This window comes from Ochlerotatus camptorhynchus, unplaced genomic scaffold (genome assembly GCF_037179485.1).
Source record: "Ochlerotatus camptorhynchus isolate MF236.1 unplaced genomic scaffold, CSIRO-AGI_Acam_v1.1 ptg000312l, whole genome shotgun sequence".
Lineage (NCBI taxonomy): Eukaryota > Metazoa > Arthropoda > Insecta > Diptera > Culicidae > Ochlerotatus > Ochlerotatus camptorhynchus.
Window position 1 is genome coordinate 1,197,543 of NW_027040800.1, and position 24,806 is coordinate 1,222,348.

The 24,806-nt window shown below is 41.7% G+C and overlaps 1 protein-coding gene across 1 annotated transcript in view; it reads left to right on the forward strand.

Annotated features, from left to right (window-relative positions):
• The window catches only part of LOC135707432 (transcription factor mef2A), a 324,135-nt gene extending 310,002 nt beyond the window's left edge, over window positions 1–14,133 (forward strand). Inside the window, exon 4 of the mRNA XM_065229260.1 lies at window positions 13,157–14,133. Within this exon, the coding sequence (XP_065085332.1) occupies window positions 13,157–13,352 (196 nt within the window). The 3' untranslated portion in view covers window positions 13,353–14,133. The remainder of the gene's footprint in view (window positions 1–13,156) is intronic.
• Window positions 14,134–24,806: the final 10,673 nt, after the last annotated feature.

Genomic DNA, 24,806 nt, shown 5'->3' on the forward strand with positions numbered 1-24,806 from the left:
ACTTGACGTACTAAACAAGCGATAGTCAAGTCATGTTTGACATGAAGAATGTTCATCGTGACTCAATAAGAATGATTTACACTAAAATGATATTGCTCGAAATGAAGCGATTCTGCGAAGAGCTCATTTTCTTTACTTTGTTTCGAAAATGCAGGACCCGGTTTGAAGCATGCCAATGTATGATGGCGACCTACGACAGAAGTATTTTGACGGACAATCCCTTGCCTGATGACCCGATCTGAAGCAGTTCCTGCATAGGGAGTTCACCCTCAGCACTGCATCTCTTTCTCGCACCGACAACCGTTGGAAGGATGAATACTGGTAGAGTGGATGGTTCTCCTTGCACACCGCACATCGTTCCCCAGACGATTGTACAGAACCGTAGACGATTTCTGTCAATTTTCGCAATACGACAGGTTCTGCAGCAATGCCGCAAACAGAACGATTCATCTATTTCAAATCGACACAATCAAGAAATCAAAAATATCTCCAAATGACAAAATGACAAGCGATCAACGAACCGAATAATAACACTATGTCAGAAGTGGAAAGCAATAATGATATAATCTTCTTCGTTCTTTTTCATGATAAGCAGCCCGTGCGACACAACTCACTCGGGGCGGTAGAAGGAAACGAGCAAATTGCTGGCAAGCTGCTTCACGAAGTAAACCCGAAGATGATACACGTGTGTTAATGTGGAATTTTTTTGTTATGTCTTTTCTCGATTCATATCAAGCTTTGTCTTCATCCGTGTATATTTCAACAAAGCAGGCAAGCAATATATCATTATCCTTCTACCCCTCGGATCGAGCTATGTTACAGAGCGAGTTTGTCATGGTAGTCGTAGCAACCGTTTTGTCTGTATCGTTGGTTGCTTTATGTGTTTGGATTCGCTGGACACAATCGGTCGAGATCAGCTATGGCAGATTATGCACGAGTACAGATTTCCGGATAAACTAACGTGATTGGTCAAGGCGACGATAGATCGAGTATCGGAGACATTCTCGAGTACCTTTGAATCTCGAAGGGGGTTACTGGGATATACACGAGTGGAATGATCTTCAGGAAGTCCATCCAGCTCTTTGGCTTCGCCAATGACATCGAAACATTGAGACTATAGCGGAAACGTACATCCGATTGAAGGCTGAAGTTAGGTGGATTGGACTTGCCATCAACGCATCGAAGAGTGCAGATTGACGGTGACGAAATCGAGGTGGTCGATGAGTTCGTGTATTTGGGCTCGCTGGTGACCGCCGAAAATGATACCAGCAGAGAAATTCATGGCAGGGAATCGCGATACTTTGGACTCCGGAGGACGCTCCGGGCGAATAAAATTCGCCACCGCACGAAGTCGACCATCTACAAGACGCTGATTAGATCGGCGGTCCTCTACGGCCACGAGACCTGGACAACGTGCCCTTGGTGTTTTCGAACGGAAGGTGTTGCGTACCATCTACGGTGGAGTGCAGATGGATGACGGAACGTGGAGGAGGCGAATGAACCACGAATTACACCAGCTGCTGTGAGAACCACCCATCGTCCACATTGCAAAAATAACAGCGACTACTGTGGGCTGGGCACGTCGTAAGAATGCCGCACGACGACCCAATGAAAGCAACCCAATAAAAGCGACCCAATAGAAACAAGAAAAAGAGGCGCGCAGCGGGCAAGGTGGATCGACCAAGTAGAAGGCGAACTGCGGACCCTTCGCAGACTGCAAGGCTGGCGAAGTGTGGCCATAGATCGAGTAGAGTGGAGACGACTTCTTCGGACAGCAGAGGACAACAAGGCCTGATGGGTAAGGTAAGTATGGAATTTTCACAAATCCTCGAGTATGAGTTATTTTTCTCAACAGTTCTCTTAGTTTCGGAGCACTTGAAGTTTCTAAGAGTTTTAAATCCCTACAGTAGTTTCAAATGTGCTGTATTGTAGACCAGTCTCCGATTCGCAAAATTTTTCTAAAGATCACCATACACTAGCTTTCTATTTTTCAATTTTTTAATTTTCGAGTAGATTTGATAGAGTTGAATGCATTCGGGAAAATTTCATCTAAATCGTCATTTGTCGTCACTTTCAGAGTCTTCAGGACATGTGCATATTCCATTTTATAGTGATTAAAAATTCATAATGACCATGCAACTGCAAATTCTGCAGGATGCCATGCAGTATTGATTTTCATGCTGTTTTAATTATTCACAGATAGTTCAAAGGAAATCCAATGCTACAGGTGACTCAATGCTCAAAGACATATAATTATAGAATACTGGTACATGGACTGGAAATGGGTTCCGATCGGGAGCCGACAAATCCTTATACTCAGTCAGTTTTTTGCTGGGATGGTGATCATGGACAAGGCACGGAAGCTTGCGAAGTGGCTAAAAACTACTTACATCGCTCTGGACGACGACAGTGACTATTTCCAACCGATGGACTACTTCTTGGTGATTGGTGGTGTTCATCTGTCAACAGAAAGCACCTTCTACCGTCGGTTGTTCCTCTGCTACAGGGCTCTGGTGACTGTCCAGTTCTTAGTGTGGATTGACCGTATGTACGTGGTAATTTTCGAGTGGGATTCCACCGGAGATCTGATCGGGGTTAGCAGCTTCTTTGTGGCACTCGTTGCGATCTTGTTTAGAGCAGGACTAATCCGCTTCTATCTGAATGATTTGCAAGCAGTACGAGCATATCTGGGTCGCCAGTTGAACGAGCATCGCACTCGAAAGCGTGACCAATCGTTCCGGTTGCTGCGTCGAATTGCTGTGGTACTGGAGGTGACGTTCTTCGTTGATCAGATCATGTTCTACGTGTTTGGGATTCATCGGGACCGCCAGTATAGCACTCCGGAAAATCTCAGCCAGTTGGATTGGAGAGTGAAAATGTTTTTCGATGTAGTCATTGCTAGTAACCACTTAGTTTTTTCGTCGATCTATGCAACCGACTTGACGGTCATGAATTCTCTATTGATGGCTTTTGAAACCGAGTTGCAGGATATTCTAATGCAGTTTGAGACGATTTTCAATCGAGTTGATCAGCACGTGGAGGACGTATCATTTTGGACGGCTACCAAGAAAGAGTTGAACTTGGCTGTAGCCAGACACTCTCAGCTGCTGAGTCAGCTGAATACATTGACTAACTTTTTCAAGCTGACTTTCCTGATGATGTTCTACATGGGAATTGTTGTTTTGGCTTGTGCGACCTTCTATATCCGTGCTATGGGTTTGACCATGAATACATTCATCGTTGCCAGCTATTCGGCAGCCCACTTGCTCGAATGCTACTGGTTCTGTCGAAACGCAGACAACTTGAACGATACGGTAAGTGCTCACAATTTCAAATTTAACCCAACTGCTTGCTCTTATTTGCACTCCAATGTGAACGCAGAACCAGAAAATTTGTGACGCCTTGTACAATCTGGACTGGCCCCTGCGCTTGCGGAGGACACCCGGCTCGGCCAATGAGTACCGTGATATTCGGACTACGATGCTGGTGGTCATGACCAAATCCCAAAAGTGCCTGGGTCTTAGCTGTGGAGGAATGTTCGAGATGTCGGCCGAGGCGTTTCACGAGTTGGTGAAGATGGTCTACAGTTTTTTGATGTTTCTGGTAAATACTACCACCGAAATCAATTAATTAAATAATAATGATATTTTTATAGCGATGTAAAATTATACAGCACTGCACAATGTACGTATAAGGTTAATAAGATACTTTAAGAAGAGCACTGTGAACAAATAAATAAATGTTGTCTTAGGCCTTAGGCGCTTACTGGATTTCGCGCTTTTACTTTCATTTCACGATATTAATGCCTTTTTGCCTTACAGTTGAAGCTAGAGCATGATTTGCATGAAACTTTGCATAATTGTTTGTTATGGGCAATGATACACATTTTTGCTAAAATTTGGCCATTTTGTCCTTGAAATTTTTCAAAAAATTGTAGCTTGGAAACGGTACTTCTAATCCAAATCAGGGGAAACATGTCAGAAGGGTCTAACTCGAAACGTAAACAATGACTTGGATCGTCGGTTTCTTACGAATGACAACCAAGGGCGTAGTCAGGTTTCGAGCTAGGGAGGGGCGAAAAAAAAATTTGCTATGGAAAATTTGGCCGAATGACATTTCATCGAACGCCATTTCACCGAACGCCATTTCACCGAAAGCCTTTGTGTTGCTGAATTTAGGGGGACAGTTGCCCTTCCCTACCCCCTTCTGGCTACGCCTATGATGACAACACACCCACTCAAACTAACTGAATTATCTGACAGAACAATGTTTGTTCTATGAGCTGGTGTAGTCAGATTCCGTGGGTGTGTGGTCATTCAAGAGAAATCGACGTTTAAAGCCATTGTTTACGTTTCGAGTTATACCATTCTGACATGTTTCCTCTGAAATGACGTCAAACACAAAGTTGTAGAGAAAAATATTTTTTTTTAATGATACACATTTTTGCTAAAATTTGGCCATTTTGTCCTTCAAATTTTTGAAAAAATTGTAGCTTGGAAACGGTACTTCTAATCCAAATGACGTCAAAGACAAAGGTGTAGAGAAAAATAATGTGTTTTAACAGTCCATTGAGCGGTGCCGGTGGTGTAGTGGTAAGCGTGATTACCTCTCACTCCAGCAGGCCTGGGTTCAATCCCAGTCGGCGCCGCCGGGATGTTCTGAGGCATAACATCTCTGATCACGCCTTCCTTCGGAAGGGAAGTAAAGCCGTTGGTCGCCGGTTCATGAGTTGATGGGTCGATAGGTAGGGTCCAGGTGTGGGAGCTGCCTCCCTGGCGTCGGTAGAATTGGTGCTCAGCACGGAAAACAAATCAAGGAAAACAAATCAAGGAAAACAAATCAAGGAAAAAAAATCTCAAATCCCGGAGTTAATCGGGATGATCTCGATTAGGCATAAATCCCTCCAATAAGTTCTCGGTACATCTTTTATCTACCGATTGAGCAAAAAAAGATATGTATAGTTTGTCATAAGAACACGGGGCGTTTCTGTGGTGCGAAAAAAATGACTTCCATATCTATCACAGATTACAAATTCGGCAGTGAGCATACATAAGGACGTAACCGTGATCGATTTTCTCTTTTGTTAATAACTCGCTTGGAGTAACATTTATCGGTGCGTTTGCTGTTGCTTTTGAAAACCAATACAACTTGTAACAGCACTACAATGAACAAATTTTAGACAACATTCAAGCTGAACATTGCATCAGGTCCTAAGTAGCATTGATCGATTCTTTTCGCCGACTTTCTCTTCCGTTAATAACTTGAGCACATTATTGTTTCTTGTATTTGTCGTATAAAGATACTAGATAAAAACTTCTTTTCTCGAAATGTGTGCTGAAAATACCTGGGCCAAGTGGATACAAGGAGAAAGTCGACGAAGAGAATCTTGTTAAAGTTACTTAGGACCTAATGCAATATTCAGCTTGAATTGTTTCTCTTAGCTGTAGCAATGTAAAGAGAAAATCGATGAAGAGAATCGAACATTACAAGTAGGCCCTTTTGAACGCTCACTGTCAAATTTCAGCGCTGAAAAAAACGTAGTAGTAGTAAAAGTAGTAGTAAAATTATGTTTATTTCTGTTGATTATGGTAGTACATTGATTTATCATATTAATTGATTAGCCTATCTGGCTCTTCATCTTTGTTTGATTTGATATTCCAATTTAATATTTGCGTTTTTCAACTAGTTTACAGAATACCCCTTTGGGGATTTGTTTTATTTGAATTGAAAAAAAGTGATAACCTACCTAACTACGAGTATAACTTAACCTAACGTGCTAGATCACGTATGATCTGATGATTTGATCTCAGACAGGTGTCTCTGAACCTTTCCAGGATGAATACTCTCCGTTCTTCTAATGTCTGAATTCTAGCCAGGAGGTGGATCTCAGAATTTCTAGTCCGCGGGGGACTGTTTAGGACCATCCTAAGGATCTTCTTTTGGATCCTTTGGAGTTTAAGGTGATGGCATTTTGCGCAACTCTCCCAGATTGGCATACCGTACTCGATTACAGGAAGGATGATTTGTTTGTAGACAGCAAGCTTATTTTTCAAGGACAGGGTTGACTTCCTGTTGATAAGTGGATACAATGATCTTATCAAGATGTTGCACTTGGTTTTCGTTTTGTCAACGTGCTCCCTGAAAAGAAGCTTGCTGTCTAGTGTAAGCCCGAGGTACACGACCTCTTTGGACCATTCCACCACTGTGTCGTTCAGGCAGATCTTGTTATTCTCCGACGGAACAAGTCTGGAAGATTTAGAGTGTGGAAAGATAATGACCTGGGTCTTTGCCGCGTTGATACGGATCTCCCAGCTGTTGAAATATTCAAACAGGATGACCAGGCCTCTCTGAAGTTTGGCAGTCTGAGCTCCGATGACCCTACCCTTGCAGACGATGGATGTGTCATCTGCGAACAGAGACAACGATCCACCATCAGGGAGAGCCGGCATATCGGAGGTGAACAGGTTGAATAGGATGGGGCCAAGGATGCTTCCTTGTGGAACCCCGGCACCGATGTTGAAAGTATCCGATGTGATGCCATTCAGAGAGACTCGGAACGTCCTGTCTGATCGATAGTTGTTTATTATCTTGACTAGGAAGACTGGAAGACCGTACTGCTGCAATTTGAACACCAGGCCATCATGCCAGACATTGTCGAACGCTTTTACAACGTCCAACAACGCCATGGCAGATGTTTTCGAAACAGACTTGTTCCGTCTGAGAATGTTTGTTACTCGAGTCAGCTGGTGGACGGTCGAACGATCTTTCCGAAAACCAAACTGTTCCTCGAGTAACAAGTTGTTTTCATCGGCAGATGTTAGGAGCCGGTGGTACAGTACTCTTTCGAACAGTTTTGATAGCCCTGAGAGAAGGCTGATTGGTCGATAACTTGAAGGAGAGGACGGATCCTTCCCAGGTTTCCGGATGGGTATGACTTTAGCTGACTTCCAACACGAGGGGAAGTAGCCAAGTCTGAGGCACTGATTAAAAATCAGTGCCAGATTGTTGTAGAATCTGGAACTCAAGTGTTTGAGTTCCAGATTCAGGATGTTTTCGAAACCTGGGGCCTTCATGTTTTTAGATGATTTTATATAGGCCAACAGTTCGTCAGCCGTAATCTCGGATTCCTCTGGAAAAAATTTAGGAATCTGAAGAAGATTGGTTGCATTTTCAGCAACCTCAGATTCATGAGGGCTGACGATGTTTTGTCCGAGATTATGGGAGCTGACGAAGTGTTGACCTATCGCCGCAGCCTTCTCTTCAGGAGTTATCAGATGAGCCACTGGGTCGCCGGGACGATCCAGTGGGGTCAGTGGGGGAATGGGCCTAGGCCTGTTTTTAAGAATTTTTGTAAGTTTCCAGAAGGGCTTAGCACAATCTGGGAGAGAGCGGATCTTACTAGCAAAATCGTTATTTCTGAGATCCACCAACCTGGCCTGAATGATCTTTGTTAATCGATTACAATTGGTCTTCAAGTTAGGCAGGCCAGTACGCTGGTACTGACTACGAATGGTGTTACGGAGTCTAATGAGATCTTTGGTAGGGCTGTCAAGGTTCAGAGTGTTACTCACCTGTCTGGATACTGGCACGTGTTGTTCCCTGGCCCGGGAAATCGCCTCCTCGATGGTTTGTAGACACCGGTCAACATCTTCCGACGTCCCCGGTTGGACATCGTAGTCGATGGTTGTGTCGACGCAGTGTTGATATTGCGCCCAGTTGACTCGATGGTAGTTGCGCCGGGAAGCTTCGAATCGGTTTACCGAGGATCCAACCACCGGGTAGTGGTCCGAGCTCAGCTCCTGGAATGCCACAGGTTGCGAGACGTTGTGTCCCATGTTGCTTACGAAGATGTCGATGGTCGCATGGACCTCAGACCGACTCAACCGGGTGGGAGAGTCCGGGGCCAAGATGGTATGTGGCCCTCTTGCAGGTCTTCATTGAGGATGATGCCGTTTCTATTGCTCCGACCGTTGCCCCAAGCTTGGTGTTTTGCGTTCAGATCGCCAGCGATGATAAAGTTCCCGCTCCTCCGGGTGAGTTTGATGCTGTCTTTCCGGAGGGCCACTGACGACCCGTCCCTGATGTTGGTTTGCTTGGGGCAGTAGGCCGCGATGATGGTGATTGGGCCAAGTGATGTGCTCACCTCCACTCCGATGGCTTCAATTGTTTTCAGCTGGAAGTTTGGTAGCAGCCAGCAACTGATGTTCCGTCTTGCAGCGATGGCCACTCCTCCACCTCCAGAGCAGGTGTGATCAAGTCTGACGAGCCGGAAGTCAGGAAGGAATACGTTCAGTTCGGGCTTCAGATGCTTCTCGGTGATGATAGCAATGTCGACCTCCTTGGTGTTGAGGAAATCGAGTAGCTCTCTATGCTTGTTCGTCAGTGAGCAAGCGTTCCAATTTGCAATTTTTATAGCTTCACGGTCCATACTTGGTGACGAGTGACAAGGCAGCATGAAGCTGTTCAGATCGAGTCTTGCAGGTACGCATGATGACGAGCGTCACAAGTTCCTCCGAGGTGAACGGAGAATCGTCGAAAGATTCACCTGAGACAGCACCAGCGTATGATAAACCAGGGGCGGTGGATGAACCTGGAATTGGCTGAGCCGCAGCAACAGCGAGACAATGCTGAACTGTCCGGCTGTTGGGAACCATACTCGCAGGATTAGCTTGTTGGTTGTTGAGCGGAAGCGGGGCTAAGTTCGGAACATGTCGACGGGGCTGGAGAGCTGTGTTCTGGACTTCCGTTAGTACAGGAGGCGAACGATGATCACGAAGGCGACCGAGCTGGTTGTTGATTGTGGCCTTCCGACGGATATTAATGAACTCCACTCGCTTGGGACATCCACGATTGGAGGCTTGGTGGTTTCCACCGCAGTTGACACACGTTGGCTCGATGTCATCGACTTGCTCACAGGACGCAGTTCAGTGAGTTCCAGCACACTTGCCGCAGTTTGTCTTCATGTGGCCGTTTTTTTTGCCATGGCCATATGAGAGGCAGTTCATACACTGCGTTACATCACGATGTTGGGGTTTGTAATGCTCCCAACTGATAATGACCTGAAACAGGTCCCGGATTTTGGATCTCAGAGCCGCAAGACTGGTGGATCCCTTAGTGAAATGTACCAGGAACAACTGATCACGGAAGCTGGTGTTTTGGTTGGGACGCCGGTTCATCTGGAACACGGCCTCAGGTTGGAGCCCAAGCCGCTCCAGCTCGGACTTCACCGGCGTGAAAAGCGGGGGAATCCGCTCTCGTCTTGCAATGGGAACGGCGTCACCATCGCCATTTTCTTCCGGGAGTACTGCATACTGGTTGGCTTGCAGTACTCGTTTTCCGGCGTCATCCTGCGACGCGCTGGGCTTGATTAGCACCTTCTTTGAAGGGCCCGCTGCTGGCTCATTGGCACGTTTACGCACCATTTGTTTCGTGTTTGCAAGTTCAATTAAACTTGCCAGAACGCGAGAAGGTGGCGACACTTCCACGGCGCAACGCGACAGCACAAAACGAAACAAAATCGAATCGAGAACTCGACCGAAAATACGGACTGAACAGCTCGACAGTCGAGCAAATAATGATGAAAAAAAAACTCAACGCTACCTCTATTTATGCTAAGAGATAAGCATTGTAAGTCCCTCCTACTTGAAGAATTATGCAATCGAACGGCTTGCTATGCCTCACCCCCATCAGCAAAAAAAAAACTAGGATTTTATAAACCGTTCTATAGCATAATTTTTCAAGTAGGATGAACTTTCATAGCTAATGTAAAAGGATAAATAGAGGTATCGTCTGATAATGTCAGTGCTGTTGGTACAGAAAACTGTTATCTGTGTAGGAAACACCCCGTTTATGCAAAATAATGAATGTGCGTTCACAAAACGCACGAAATTAAAAGAATATATATATAGTATTTATTTTATTCAAACAATAGATTAAAGATGTACCGAGAATTAAATTGAGGGATTTCAAGCTAAAATGTTCTGATCGCGAGATATTGACGATCAATACCGAAATTTCGCCTAAATTTCCAATCCGTTTTGTGTGGTGTGTGCTGATTTTCAGTGTTGCCCAATGATTAGGGAACTTTCATAAATAACGTAGTAGTTGAGGGAAGAGAGGGGTTTCAGAAGTTGGGACCGGCCATGTATTAGGTGTATTGCAAAACACGCTCCGAGGGGGAAGGGGGGTTAATTGGTAAAAAAACGTAATTTATGGATGGCCCTAATTTTACTTCCAAGGCTGTGTCGCGCAATGGGCGAGTTAAATTTAACTCGTGGTTAAAAGTGACAGATAAGTTATCGAATAACCCTGCTGTACGAGCGTGGTTATTTCAGACCGACTAGAAGTTAAATTTAGGTAACCGTGATAACTGTTTGAAAACTGATCAATTTCCGGTAGTTTCGAACATTGAAAATAACTTTCGAAATGTCACGTTTAACCACGAGTTAAATTTAACTCGGCAATCGGTACACAGCCCAAGAAGTATTTCTCGATAACTTATTCGAAGGGACGTATCAGCTTTTGTAAACAACGCATTTGATCGTCGATTTGGCGTAACTGGTAGCTCACTCACGCATGCTAACACTACCATCAGATAGAGGAAATTTTCCCCTACCTTATAGGTTTTAGTATGTGGGGCGAGCTATCAGTTATGCCAAACCGACGATAAAATGCGTTGTTTACAAAGGCTGATATGTCCTTTCGAAAAAGTAATCGAGATTTGTAGTTATCATCCAGGCAAAAAGCGCTTGCACCATCGAGGCGACGCCGCTACCACCAGCCAGTGATCTCGACGGGAACGACGCGCAAAGTTCGAGGTGCGAAACTCGAACGCTGCGCGCTTGACAGGAACCGCCTTCCCACTGTTGCTATAGGCCTTTTTAATGCACGACCAACGTAGAGGGCACCACACGAGCTCGAGGGGAAACGTCAACCAAACCGTTTGTTTACATCAGAAGAAGGATTCTTCACTACGCAAATTAAAGAATTTTCCATTGAACATCTTGCCAGTTTCCATCGGTAATTGTCTTATTTTACGATTTTCTACACATCTGAACTGATTTTTACCTAAACTATTCACACACAAGAAATCCAGAAGAACATAACCACTAAGGCACTATTGGAATTTTGCATTTTTCTCAACAAAAATATTCCTGAACACTAGCAGAATCCTTGCAAAAATGATGCAGGATTAAATTTTTCAACTAGCGGCGCCGGTGGTGCAGTGGTAAGCGTGATTACCTCTCACCCCAGCAGGCCTGAGTTCAATCCCAGTCGGCGCCGCCGGGATGTTCTGATGCATAAAGCCGTTGGTCCCCGGTTCATGAGTTGTCGGGTCGGTAGCATTGGTGATCAGCACGGAAAACAAGATCGACGGAAAACAAATCAACGAAAAAAAAATTTCAACTATAGATCAAGTTTTCGAGCATCTCAGATGAATCAATTTATCAGGAAAAATGAAAAAGTGTTCCGCTTCCAATGTCTCACGGCAAAATTTTCTGCTCACAACACTCTTTTTGCCGTTCTTATATTCACCACCAGAGGTTGAATCGATCGATTAGTTTCTATTAAAAAGGCGTATTGCTACTGTTGCTGCTGTTGCTACCTGGTTACCCACCGTCCGAAGCGAAAATGAGTTGAGGCACTTCAGCAGCGCTGCTTTATAACTTTTCAGATTCAAGCAGCACGATGGGCAACCAAATGCTACTCGATTATCACGACTAGGTTTGGGGAGAACGTTTATTTCATGAAAACAGTGGTACAATTATCACTTTTTATTTGTAAATTTTTCAAACAGTTTTTATTAAAAATATAAAAGCGTTTATTGTAACAACTTACGAGAGTTATTTCCTATCGATTGGTGTATGTGGATTTTAATTTAATCTATAAATGACAAAGTTATAAGCCTTTAAAATCTTACACCTTTTCGGGACGGTTGCACAGATTTTCGATTTACCCCCAGTACCTTCCCGTAATACGTAGTCTACGTCAAAAGGATATCGACTTGTTACCGCTACCTACTTCTCTCCCTTTCGCTCTCAGGACTCACCGATTCGGTGTATTTCTTTGTGTGTTCTACTAGAACTGGAAAATTACGCCTAAGTCACGAATCATTCCAGCAGCCTTGCAGTACCTACCTATTTTTTATTTTTTTTTTCAATTCTCGTTCTCTTCGGCCGATGATGGAGAGAGAGAGAGAGAGAGCAAGAATTTCCGCCAAGCGGAGCTCCAAAGCTATCGCCAAGGACGTATTGTTTGAAGCCCGCTGTGGCGTGGAAGCAATCAAGCCATCTTCAGATAGCCGAGCGCACCCGAATACCCAAAGTCCGCTCCGCTACTCTAGATCTCGCTCAGACCTGAATACACCTTAATTTATCTGTTGAAGTGTGTCAGATTTAAGTGAAAATTCACCAAATGGAACACAGTCTGGCTTGCTGAGCACAACAACAAAAAATCCCCATTTAATTCACCAATTCGTTTTCAGATTCATTCCTGCTCTGAGTTTTTCGCAGTGGCAATGTGGCCGCAGACCAAGCACAAATCTGCCAGGACAAATTTGCTTCGAAGCATGTTTGTCTTGGGACCAAATTTTATTAGACACGTACCATGTGGTACGTAATATTTGCTCTGTACCAACATTGCTGCTGTAGCTGCATTTAGACACAATCACAAACAAACCCACATATGACAAACCAAATTCTGAATATTCCTGACTCGACAATTAAGCACATCAGCATCCCGTCTATTCCTTTTCGCCAAAGAGTTTCATCTCTTCATCCCCATTTCCGATTTCCTTCAACATCCGTCAGATGATGCTCCGAATCATCCAATCGCTTGGAATTCGATTCCGACCGTTGGATTTCGTTTCACTCCTATAATCGCTTCTTCCTCTGCCTCCGTCGATGGAAATCAACCGGATTAATATCTGTCGCTCACCAAGAGCAAAAAAAAACACACAGACAGAGTCTATGAAATGTGATGTATAGACGATATAGACAGTCAGTCAGTCAGTCAGTCAACCGGCAAGGAGTGTAAGCCAACCGGAACGACGGACTGAGAGAGGAATTGAAACCGCCATTTCAGCTATTAAATTATTCATATAAAATGTACCTTGATTAAATTCGTTTTGTCTTTTCTCTCTTTTTTTATCCAATAGCTGCAGCGGCTGCGACAGTTTGTTCCCCTCGCTGATGCTGCTGGAGCACCACAAGGAAGAATTCGAACACTGGAGCGACTTCGAGGACGACGGACGGCTGCCGTGCTGTCGGCGGAACCGTCGGGACGATGACTACACCGATACGGAGACGGGAACCAGCGACGCCGAAAGCGAGGACTTGGAACGGTTGCTGTAAATGGGAGCGCGCGACGGTGTGGGTGGTGATGACAGATGGCATTTTCCGACGAAGGAATTGATTGAAAGGCATAGCTTCGCTTCTGGGGTGGATGAGAATAAAAAAGAATAACCCACCCGATTGTGAGGGGGAGGGGGAGGGTTATTCGGATGTTATTGAATGAAAATTGCTTCAGCTGGAACAATTGATTCGATCGGGGAGTATTTACCTAGGACGATGGCACACAAGTTGAGTGATTAAGGAAATTTGAAAAGATTGGTGCAATGAAAGCTGGTCAAGTAGGTACTCTGGAATTCGGTTCAAATTTTGCGCGGTGTGTTGAATACTGGCTTCAAATTCAAAGAATGTTTTAACCTAAGTATAGGTCAGCGTGTCCTTCCAGTTAAGAGTATGGATATGAGAAAACGTTGTGCAGGGAAATTCTTACCGTAGCTTATCAGAAACCCTAAATGATGTTAGAGACAACAATCAGTTCCTGCCTTGAGGCATACTTGATGATAAGTTTTATCCTATTTAAGTGATTGAGGCACTTAATTAAATTATATTTTTATGGTCCCAAATCCACCGAAATTTCTAATCATAGCAAGCCAAAAAAATCAGGTAACGTTAAAACTCGTATGCGCAGAAGTGGTGCAATAGAACAGGCTAGTCATCTGGTGGGTACCTGGGTACTGCGGTACTGAATCCTCATTTCTCCGGCTCTTATGGGGTGTGATATATGACGGAGAGTCCATTCTAAACAATGATCACCTTAATTTCGCGGATACACTTGCATGACCTACTATGAGCATATTATTATTTGTGAGGAAGAGAGAGGAGACAACTGGCTTCTTTTTGTATGCGACGTGATCTTCTCAGAAACGACAAAACTATTGGCAATCTAACGATAGCATAAAGGGCCACTTGTGGCAAATAGGAGAACTATAAAACTGATGATGGTTCATAATTTTGCACGGCGAGGTATGGGAGAATATTTTTAAAACGCTTTTATTTAACGAATAAAGTATTTTCTATAAATTTGGTTGTGCATACAATGCATAGTGGTTCAGAATGCAGATTTAGGTGGAATGATTTTTTTTAGCCTGAAATTGAAACTTTAGACTAAAAGTCTCTTCTACAAAGTTGTTCCTTATATTTAGGCCCTCATTTTTATGACAATGAATTCTAGGGTGGTTCCTATTATCATTAAAATCAAAAATCTAACTTTTTTGTTTGAATAAATTAAGGTATACATTCTTCGACAAAGTTATAGCTGAGCTGATTTCAAGAAACTTTGTACAAAATAAATGTTTTGTATCTATTATTGGCCGATTTAGAGCTATTTTATTGAATTGAGTTAGGGTGGCTCTAAAAAAAAACAGTTGTTTTGCTCTAGTTTTCTTATTTCGAATTTCTCAGCAAAGGTGTCCTAAATAACTTTTAGATCTTAAGAAGGCGCAAATTTTTGCTGCACAAAGCTTGTCAATATCTTTCGCCGATCAAGAGTTATTGACGTTTTTATACTAAAAATTAGACCTGTGCGCCGATCCAAATATTTTCGTTATGTTATTTTCTGCCGGCGGCGGCGGCGTGGCGGCGTCACGCCGTTTGCTATCGGCGGCGGCGGCGTGGCGGCGTTGGTCGGCGTCAGTTTATTTTTAATGATTTAGAACAAAATACTTTTCAAACCAATCGCACATGGACTAAAAATGCTACCCACACTTGAGTTCAGATTACCCAAAATCGCTAAAACGTAGGCCACTCATAGTATGAGTAAATTTTCCGACACTTTCCCGGGGAAAACTTCTCGGATATAGGGAAAATTTAAGAAAATTGTACACATGTTAGAAGTATACTAGTAGACAGATTAAAACCACAATCAGTTTTCGTAATATTCGAGAAGTTTTCCTCGGAAAAGCGTCGGAAAATTTACTCATTCTATGAGTGACTTACGTTTTTGCGAATTTGAGTAATCTGACCTCAAATATGAGTAACTCTTACTCAATTTTTAACCGTCCTCATTGGCCGTGAATGCGGAATTTGTTTATAAACGTACAGTGGGGGAAATTCGTTTAAACGCAATGTCATTTTTGCGTTTATTTTCAACACAAAAGATCGAGACAAAAAATCAAATATAGTTTGTCATAGCCCATCAGAAGTCTCGTATTTGAGAACACAATTTGATTGGAAGTTCATAATGACTTTTGAAAAAATCCCAAAAAAGTTGATTTTGGGGGGGAAATTCGTTTAAACGCACACTAACGTAAAGCCGCATTGAGCGTACCTATGCTCCTGTTATCTTGCGCATCTGTCATATTTACACTGTATAGCCCTCGTTCGCCATTAACACGAGTTTAAATTTGCGTTGCGCGGTAGTTGTTGCTTGTTTTCGGCAAAATGGGTAAAGGAAAGTATTTAAGCCAGTCGGAGCAAATACTGGTTCGAGAACTCAAAAGTCGCGGTGAGAGCAATCGCAAAATTGCACGTGTGATCCACAGATCGGAAGCAGCAATCAGGAACCTGCTGAAAAAAGGCAAGACGTATGGCGTAAAAAAGAAAACAAAGGGAAATTCGAAGATCACCAACCGTGTCCGAAACCAAATCATACAAATGGGAGACTCTGGAAACTTCTCTGCTGCGCAAATCAAGCAAGAAATGGGGCTTTCCATTTCTAAGAGGCGTGTACGGCAGATTCTACATGGAAGTGGCCACTTAAAGTACACCAAAAAAGCAAAAAAACCCAATCTTCAACCGGCCCACATTAGCGCCAGATTGAATTTCGCTAAAAAATACATGTCTTGGACTACGGAATGGGACAATGTTATTTTTTCTGACGAGAAGAAATTCAATTTGGACGGCCCAGACTGCACCGCATATTATTGGCACGATTTGAGGAAATCTCCGCAGGTTAAGTTGAGCAGGAACTTTGGAGGTGGTACTCTAATGTGTTGGGCCGCTTTTTCGATCCATGGAAAGACCCCTATTGCCACCATTTCAACCAGGATGAATTCGGGAAAGTACTTGGAGCTTCTGGAAGATGTTTTGATCCCGTTTACTGAAGACGTTATGCCGGAAAATTTCGTATTTCAACAGGATAATGCAGCAATTCATGTCAGCAAGCAATCTTTGAAATGATTTTCTGAACGAGACATCAGTCTTTTGGATTGGCCAGCTCGTAGTCCGGATCTAAATCCTATCGAGAACTTGTGGGGCATCCTGGCACGACAGGTTTACAAAGGCGGAAGGCAGTTTAAAACAGTTCGTGAACTTGAGTCAGCCGTAAGAGAAGCCTGGAGCTTGATACGTGATACAACTCTGCAGAAGCTGGTGAAATCAATGCCGAACAGAATTTTCGAAACTATTCAGAAAAACGGAAAGCAAACGAAGTATTAACTATTGTTTATTGTTGATTTTTGAACTGTGAACTCGATTTGATTAATAAAACTAAAAGTGCGTTTAAACGAATTTCCCCCCCAAAATCACCTTTTTTGGGATTTTTTCAAAAGTCATTATGAACTTCCAATCAAATTGTGTTCTCAAATACGAGACTTCTGATGGGCTATGACAAACTATATTTGATTTTTTGTCTCGATATTTTGTGTTGAAAATAAACGCAAAAATGACATTGCGTTTAAACGAATTTCCCCCACTGTATGTCAAGTGCTAGTTAAAATTGGATGGAGTCGTATGGCAAAGTGTTACAACCCTTTTATATATATGAAAATTACGTTATGTAGGGGTGGATAGTATCTAAAAACAATCTGTTGCATTACGTAACATTTTAATGGGCCCTAGGAATTCTTTGATTTATTGAACATTACACGTTATTAATATGTTGATAGCGATAAATTATATGCTTTCATTACTCTGATACATATTTGAATCTACACGCATTGTAGTCTTATAACTTTTTGTTTATGTATTTGAAGATGATGTCTTTCGGATATACGTAGAAACCCGTACAACTTTTTGAGTAGCACACTTTCATCTCAATAAGTTACAGCAACTTGTTTATGACTGAAATAAGTCGTATATAAGTTTCTATAATTGATTTGTTACAAGCGTGCTACTAGGGTTGTAAGAGATTAAAATAAAAGGTCACGTATCAACGTGTTGTTAATAATAGTCACTTATTTACCTTTATGTAAATCAGATCCTCGTCAGTAAGCCACTGCTTACTGCAAAACTCTATTTTTGCAAATGCCGTAATTGTCATGAATGAAGATTGTTTTATCCACATTGGATGCCTGATCGACCCAGCTATGTTAAAAACTCCAGCACTTGGCGTGCTGGTGGCGGGCGAACCAAGGCTGCCAACCAAGGATACTGCAGCTTTCTAATTTTCTAAAAGCATATAATATCTCCATCTACAACGTTGTTCGGGTATGGCGTAATGTACAGGTGAGGCAGAAGGAAACTCTAGTCCACTGTTTCATTCATCCGGTGTTTTCGTCGGATCGAGAGAAAGAAGAGTCAGCCAAGGTTGCAAAGACTCATTTCAGCTAAAATAATGTTTTTCGGAATAATAAAACCAAAAGATGGTATGATGGCATGTATTACTTGTAACTTACAAGAAGAGGTTACAAAGTATGCGTTGGAAACATAAAACCTGTAAATTTTGCTTTCTATGAGTCACAATCAGCGATTTGCTGATCGCTGAGTGAGTGAGTGAGTGAGTGAGTGAGTTTGTGAAAAATCGCTGATTGTGACTCTCATGAAGTGAAATAAACAGGTTTAATATGTCAAACACATTCTTTGCAACCTCTTCTTGTATCCTACCAATTCAAAATTTGATCATGGCATCTAATTATTTCATAATTTAGAAAAACATTGTTTTAGCTGAAATGAGTCTTTGCAACCTTGGAGTCAGCTAGTTTTCTTCTGCCTCACATATAGATCTCGCTCATCGAGACGAAACCACCAAACTGAGATTTTTGACGTTTGATCAGCATACCAAAACACTATCTCGAACAAGTGCGTTCATCCCTGTGTGCTGGATAGAGAAAGTGCGAACAAACATTAAAAAACTAAATGACAATCGCTGCTTCATACACACTCCTTTAAGGTTACTCAAAAATGAGTCAGACGTACTCAGTTTCATAAGGACTGTTCATTAAAGGAAGTGGACACCTGTTTATCAATGGTTTAGGGTTAATAGTACGTTCAGACTACAGTTATTTGACAGCCTGGACAACCTGGACAACCTGGACAGCGTTTAAAACGTAACGAAAAATTGTGAATTTTCGCTCAGTGTGTGCAGTAAATCTACACACTAACTTTAGATTACTGGAGTCAGTAAAATTTTACTGGGTTTTTGAATTGCGGATCGCCCAGTAATCATCACAGAAATAATTTGCATTACCGAACTGTCCGTAAAGTCAATCTGTCAAAAATAACTGTTCATTCAGTAATTGGTTCTAGTTGCGTATACTGGAAAACCCAGTATTTTCTTTTTGTTTATTTCGCTGCAATTTAACTGAGAAGACAGTTATTTGGTTCATTATTATACCGTGTTACCCAGTTATATTAAAAGTAGTGAATGTGCAGTAATAAAAGCATGAATCCTGGTGCAATTCACCGTTTATAATATGCCAATTAATATGACGACTTAATCCCTTGACGTACCCCGGAATAGCGCGTCGACAGTGAAAGCAAACAATACAAACATCCATTTTGTTAATCAAAATTTGTTGGAGATCAAGGAACTGCAAAAAGAGTAAATAATTAGTGTTGGTACCAACGAAATAGGTCTTCAATTTCGCTGTCGAGCTTTCCCAGTTCCGTCATGATATAATTCATGATATTATTCAAATTTTAACAAAACTTCGCGATTCAATATTTGCTCCCGGATTTTACTGAAGCTAAAATGGCGGCGGGAATAAAATTGACAGGTTAGAGTTTACAATTCGTGGTCGGTAAAACAAGGTGGCTATTTTGCTGACCAGTCGGTAAAAAAATAAAGACTACTTTGTGCACAGTAATTATTTTTACTGACTTTTCGTGAAATCACGAAAATTTGGAAATTAACGACTTTCTCAGTAAATAAATGTTCTGTGTACAGTATTTTGCATCAAACGATACTGAAGATCAGTTTGTGTTTTACAGAACGTCGGTTATTCACCTGATTTAAACTGAATTTTCAGTAAATCTTTCGTTTTACCGTGTAAGCCCAGTACAAAAAAATACCGAACAACTAAATGCTGGATTAGTGTGTACAGTGTTCAAGTTGGTTAATAAGTTAGGAGAAACGTGTTCTCTTGAAGATTTACCGAAATCTTCGGTAAAAAAATCGCAAAAAGGGGGCAACGAACCAGAAAAAGGAGCTGCTAGCAGTACGCCTTTTGAAATCGCAGAAACCGTGTTTCATTCGTGAAATTACCAAAAAATTGGACATTAGCGTCGGAACTGTGCAGAATAGCAAAAAACGTAACAATATCAGAACCTACAAGAAACAAAAAGCACCCAAAAGGACGGATTCACAGAAAGCTTCTTCGAAAATATGGTCACGGAACTTGTATGACGTTCAACTTCAAAAGCCGAACTGGAACATTTTGATGAACGACGAGACGTACGTCAAATTGGATACCAGTACACTTCACGGCCGCAATTTTTCAACGCTGAGTAGAGGACAGATGTGCCTGATGATGTGCAATACATCCGAACCAAAACATTTGAAAAAAAAAGGTTTTGGTGTGCTGCTGTGGCTTGAAGAGTTCTTCCTATTTCACAACGGGCACAATAAATGGTGAAAATTACAGAAAATAATGCATCAAAAAACGGCTTCTACCCATCTACCGAAAGCAAACGGATCCTCCATTGTTTTGGCCGGATCTAGCATCTGCTCGCTATGCTTCTGCTACGTTGGAGATGCTCAAGAAGCAATAAGTCGATTTTGTCGAAAAATTCCAAAATCCCCCAAACTGCCCTGAACCAACAGTCAATACGAAACTAACGATTTTAAATTGGCTCACCACTTTAGTAGCCTATTGGTCCCAAGCAAACGATTAACGTACCCTATTCTAGTTGAAATTCTATTACTACACTATGTTTGTTTTGATTCGCTATGAAAGTTTGACAGATAACATCAGGGGTGTGTGGATTCATGCAGAACATGCAGGGGTGAGTGAAATAGCTTGGGACTGCTTGGGACCGTTGTTCTGGTACTGAGTGAGCCAAAAATAATAATGATTTTCTTCGGGACCCAGTGGTCTTAGAGTTACCTCTATGCCTGAACTGCGTCCTATCGAAAGATACTGGGCATCTTAAGAAAGATGGAAGAGAAGCAAGCTTTTTTGGTCTGCAGCACAACGAAAAGTTAAGAAGAAAGTTATGCAGAATCTAATGGGCGATATCAAGAGAAAAGTCCGAGCGTTCTTCAGAAATTAGAAGTAAACATTCAAACTCACGTGAAATCGGTCATATGTGGGGTAAAAAGTAATCTCCTTGACCGCCAGAACGCGCTGCTACTGCAAAAAAAGGTTATGGTGCCTTGTTGTCCGTTCATATTTAGGCAGACATGCCAAATTTCAGTACGATACTGTCTTTAGTTTTGTTTTGACAGCTGATTGTTGTTGACGTGTTGGGCATCATGTTGATTATGGATAAAAACGATTTTCGTTATCTCATAAAACATTATTTTTTAGAGACAAAACGGCAAAAAAAACAAAAAAAGATGGATAAATATTATGGGGCTAATGCTCCGTCAGATTACACCGTCAAATATTGGTTTGGAGAGTTTCGTTGTGGCCGATACTCCACTACCGATCAAGTCCGCAGCGGCAGGCCCTCCAATGCGGTTACAGAGGACAATGTCAAGAAATACATGAAATGGTTTTGGCTGACCGGAAAGTGAAGGTGCGCGAGCTAGCAGATACCGCAAAGATTAGTACTGAGCACACACGCCATATTTTGGGCGAGATTCTGCATATGAAAAAGTTATCTTGCCGCTGGGTGCTGCGCAAGCTCACTCCTGACCAAAAAGACGAACGCGTGAGCACTTCGAAAGAGTTTTTTGACTTGCTGATGGGGAATCGGGTGGACTTTTGGTGTCGATTGGTAACTGTTAATGAAACCTGGATCCACTATTACACCCCAGAGAACAGAATGAGTGCCCGGCAATGGACTGAAGCCGGCACGAGTGCTCCAAAGCGGTCGAGGGAGGCTCGATGGGTCGGAAAGGTTATGGCGTCGGTTTTCTGGGATTGTCATGTCATACTCTTCGTGGACTACCTCGAAAAAGGAAAGGCTCAAAAAGGTTACTCAATTTAGAATAGATCTAGTTTTAATTAAATTGAGTGTATTTTCACTCAATTTTGAGTAGCCACGAACGAGCGTGCACACATGTTCTAATTTCAACGCGTTCAAGATGCATTTTACCGAAAAGATGTCACGGATTTTTCGTCGGCGTGACATAAATTTATTTGGAGGCGTGAACCATTTTACTGCGGCGACGCGCCGGCTCAATTTCATCGGCGGCGTATGAAAATCGTCGGCGGCGGCGGCGTGGCGGCGCACAGGTCTACTAAAAATATGCACTTTTCAAATGTTAATATCTCTGGTTGAGGCAAACAAAAAAAAAAGTTATTTTATGGCATTTGAAAGGGCGTATGTTATTCTCAATAATATGATAAAATTGGAGGTATGTTATTTTCTAAACTCGTATAAAATCAATTTGAATTTATTCATATTTTAACTATATTCGGGTATATCTTTTTTATTAGATTTTATTAGAAGAGATACAGGCAACAAATTTCGCTTTTAAACATTTGTCTTAAAGAGTTTTAAAAGTCTCTAGAAGATGACTTTCATGAGAAATTACAAATAAAAAAGTCAGTGCTAAAAAATCATTTTTTTTTTTTCCAGGAACACCCTAGGTCAACTCCGAAAAATTACTCCAAAATGAGAACATTAAGAGATAGAAAAAATATTTCTTCGAAAAAGTTGCTCGCAATTAACTAAGCTACATTTGTTTTAAACAACACATGTTTTTATTTTGTAAAACAAAAAAGTTAGTTTTAAAAATTCCCTAATTTGAGGACCACCCTGAGAACAAAAACTTCTTCGAAGACACTAAATGTCCAACTATTGAAAAAAATGAACTAGCACATTTTATTTAAATTTGTCATTAGAGTGGTCCTAAGAAATCCATCTTTTGCTAATAACTTTTTTATTTGAAATTTCTCATGAAAGTCATCTTCTAGAGACGAATGTTTTAAAGCGAAATTTGTTGTCTGTTTCTCTTCTAATAAAAAAAGATGTACTCAATTATAGTAAAAATATGAATAAATTCATATTGATTTTATACGAGTTTAAAAAATAACAAACCTCCAATTTTTTCATATTATTGAGAATAAAATACGATAAAATAAATATACAAATGCCGTAAAAAATATTTTTTCTTGTATGCCCCAACCAGAGATATTAACATTTGAAAAGTGCATATTTTTAGTATAGAAACGTCAATAACTCTTGATCGGCGAAAGATATTGACATCTTTGCTGACAAATTCGAAATAAGAAAACTAGAGCAAAACAACTGTTTTTTTAGAGCCACCCTAACTCAATTCAAGAAAATAGCTCTAAATCAGCCAATTTAAGAGATACAAAAAAGTTTTGTTGCACAAAGTTGCTTGAAATTAGCTCAGCTATTACTTTGTCGAAAAATGTATACCTTAATTTATTCAAACAAAAAAGTTAGATTTTTGATTTTAATGATAACAGGAACCACCCTAGAATTCATTGTCATAAAAATGAGGGCCCAACTATATGGAACAGCTTTGTAGAAGAGACTTTTAGTCTAAAGTTTCAATTTCAGGCTCAAAACATATCATTCCACCTAAATCTACATTCTGGACCACTGTGCAATGTTAGAAAAGTTTGAATCACAGACAAACAGACATAACACTCGCAAGTTGTCCATCGAACAAGCATTTAACGGTCAATTTAAAAGTATCATAGTTGGTAGTACCACCACCTGTGGCGCACATAGTCATTTTCCTTGTGTTTGACGTTTACACACTACCGCCTTCTGTTCAGCGTACTACCCACCACAGTGTACTCAACAGATGGCGCTAATGTTTCATCGACGATGTTTTACAGTGAGAAATATTAAATGTGTTACGTCTGTTTGTCTGTGTTTGAATCTAAAGATCTAAACGACAACTAAGAAAAAAAAATAAAAATTTAAAATTATACGTCTATCGGGTAGTTTTAGAGGTTTCTTCCAAAAAAAGCAGCTTATAAAAATATTAAAAAAATATTTTTTTTTTCGGATAATAAATGCTTTTTAAGATTTATTTCCTAAACCTCAACGCGCAAAATTTGGAGACTATCATCATTCTTCTAATTCTCCTATTCGCCACGAGGGCTATCGTTAGATCGCCAATTCCATTATGAGCGAAGCAGTCGACATTCGCCCGACCAATCAGGCGCTAGTTCACGTGTGACAGAAAATTGGTTCATAAAAGTCGCCCTAATGTCTTCTCTTCCTCTTAAGGGCCACCCACATAAGATCCGTTTGCGTTGCGTTGACGTAAATTTGACAGCCAGGTAATAAATTTAGCTGTCACTTTGCCGCAACGCGTCAGATCCGAATCTAATGTGGATGGCTCTTTAGCGTTTACCTATAGTCGCTATATATTATTATTCATAGTCTGGTGGATAGGATCTCGGGAACCAATTGAACTGTCAAATAGCGGAACCAATCGAGCCAATCATCGTGTATGATGTGCTCAAACGTTTCAGGGAGCGAAAGAGCGTGGATCAAGTGCCTCAAGGTAAGCATCGTAGTGGAACATATGACCGCAAGCTGAACCAGAAGGTGTTGAGAACCGTCATAGAAAACCCTGGACTATCAGATGATGAAATCGCACAAAAATGCGCTGCTGCTCGCAGTATTGTTCGAAGAATTCGTTTGCGAGCAGGATATCGTTCTTATCGAGCCAGCAAGCAACCAAACAGAACGTTGAAGCAAAGTTTCGTCACCAAAACTCGAGGTCGAGCAGGTTTTGACGAAGTACCAAGGATGCCTGCTCATCGACGATGAAACCTACGTCAAAATGGATTTCGGACAGCTTCCTGGCCAAAAATTCTACATGGCAACGGCACGAAGAGATGTTCCTGTGAAGTTTATGTTTGCTTTTATGGACAAATTTGCCAAAAAAAAACTGATGATTTGGCAAGGGATATGCAGCTGCGGAGCAAAGACCAAAGTTTTCGTGACGAATAAGACGATGGACTCGAAGTTGAACAAGGAAGAATGCCTCAACAACCGCGTACTACTTTTCATTAAAGCCCATAAAGTTCCCGTGAAGTTTTGGCCAGATTTGGCGAGCTGCCACTACAGCCCGGAAGTCATCCAGTGGTGCCGCGATAATAACGTAGATTTCATCGATAAAAACATAAATCCACCCAACTGCCCGCAGTTCCGGCCCATCGAGAGATTTTGGGCAATAATGAAGCGGAAGCTTAAGAAAAG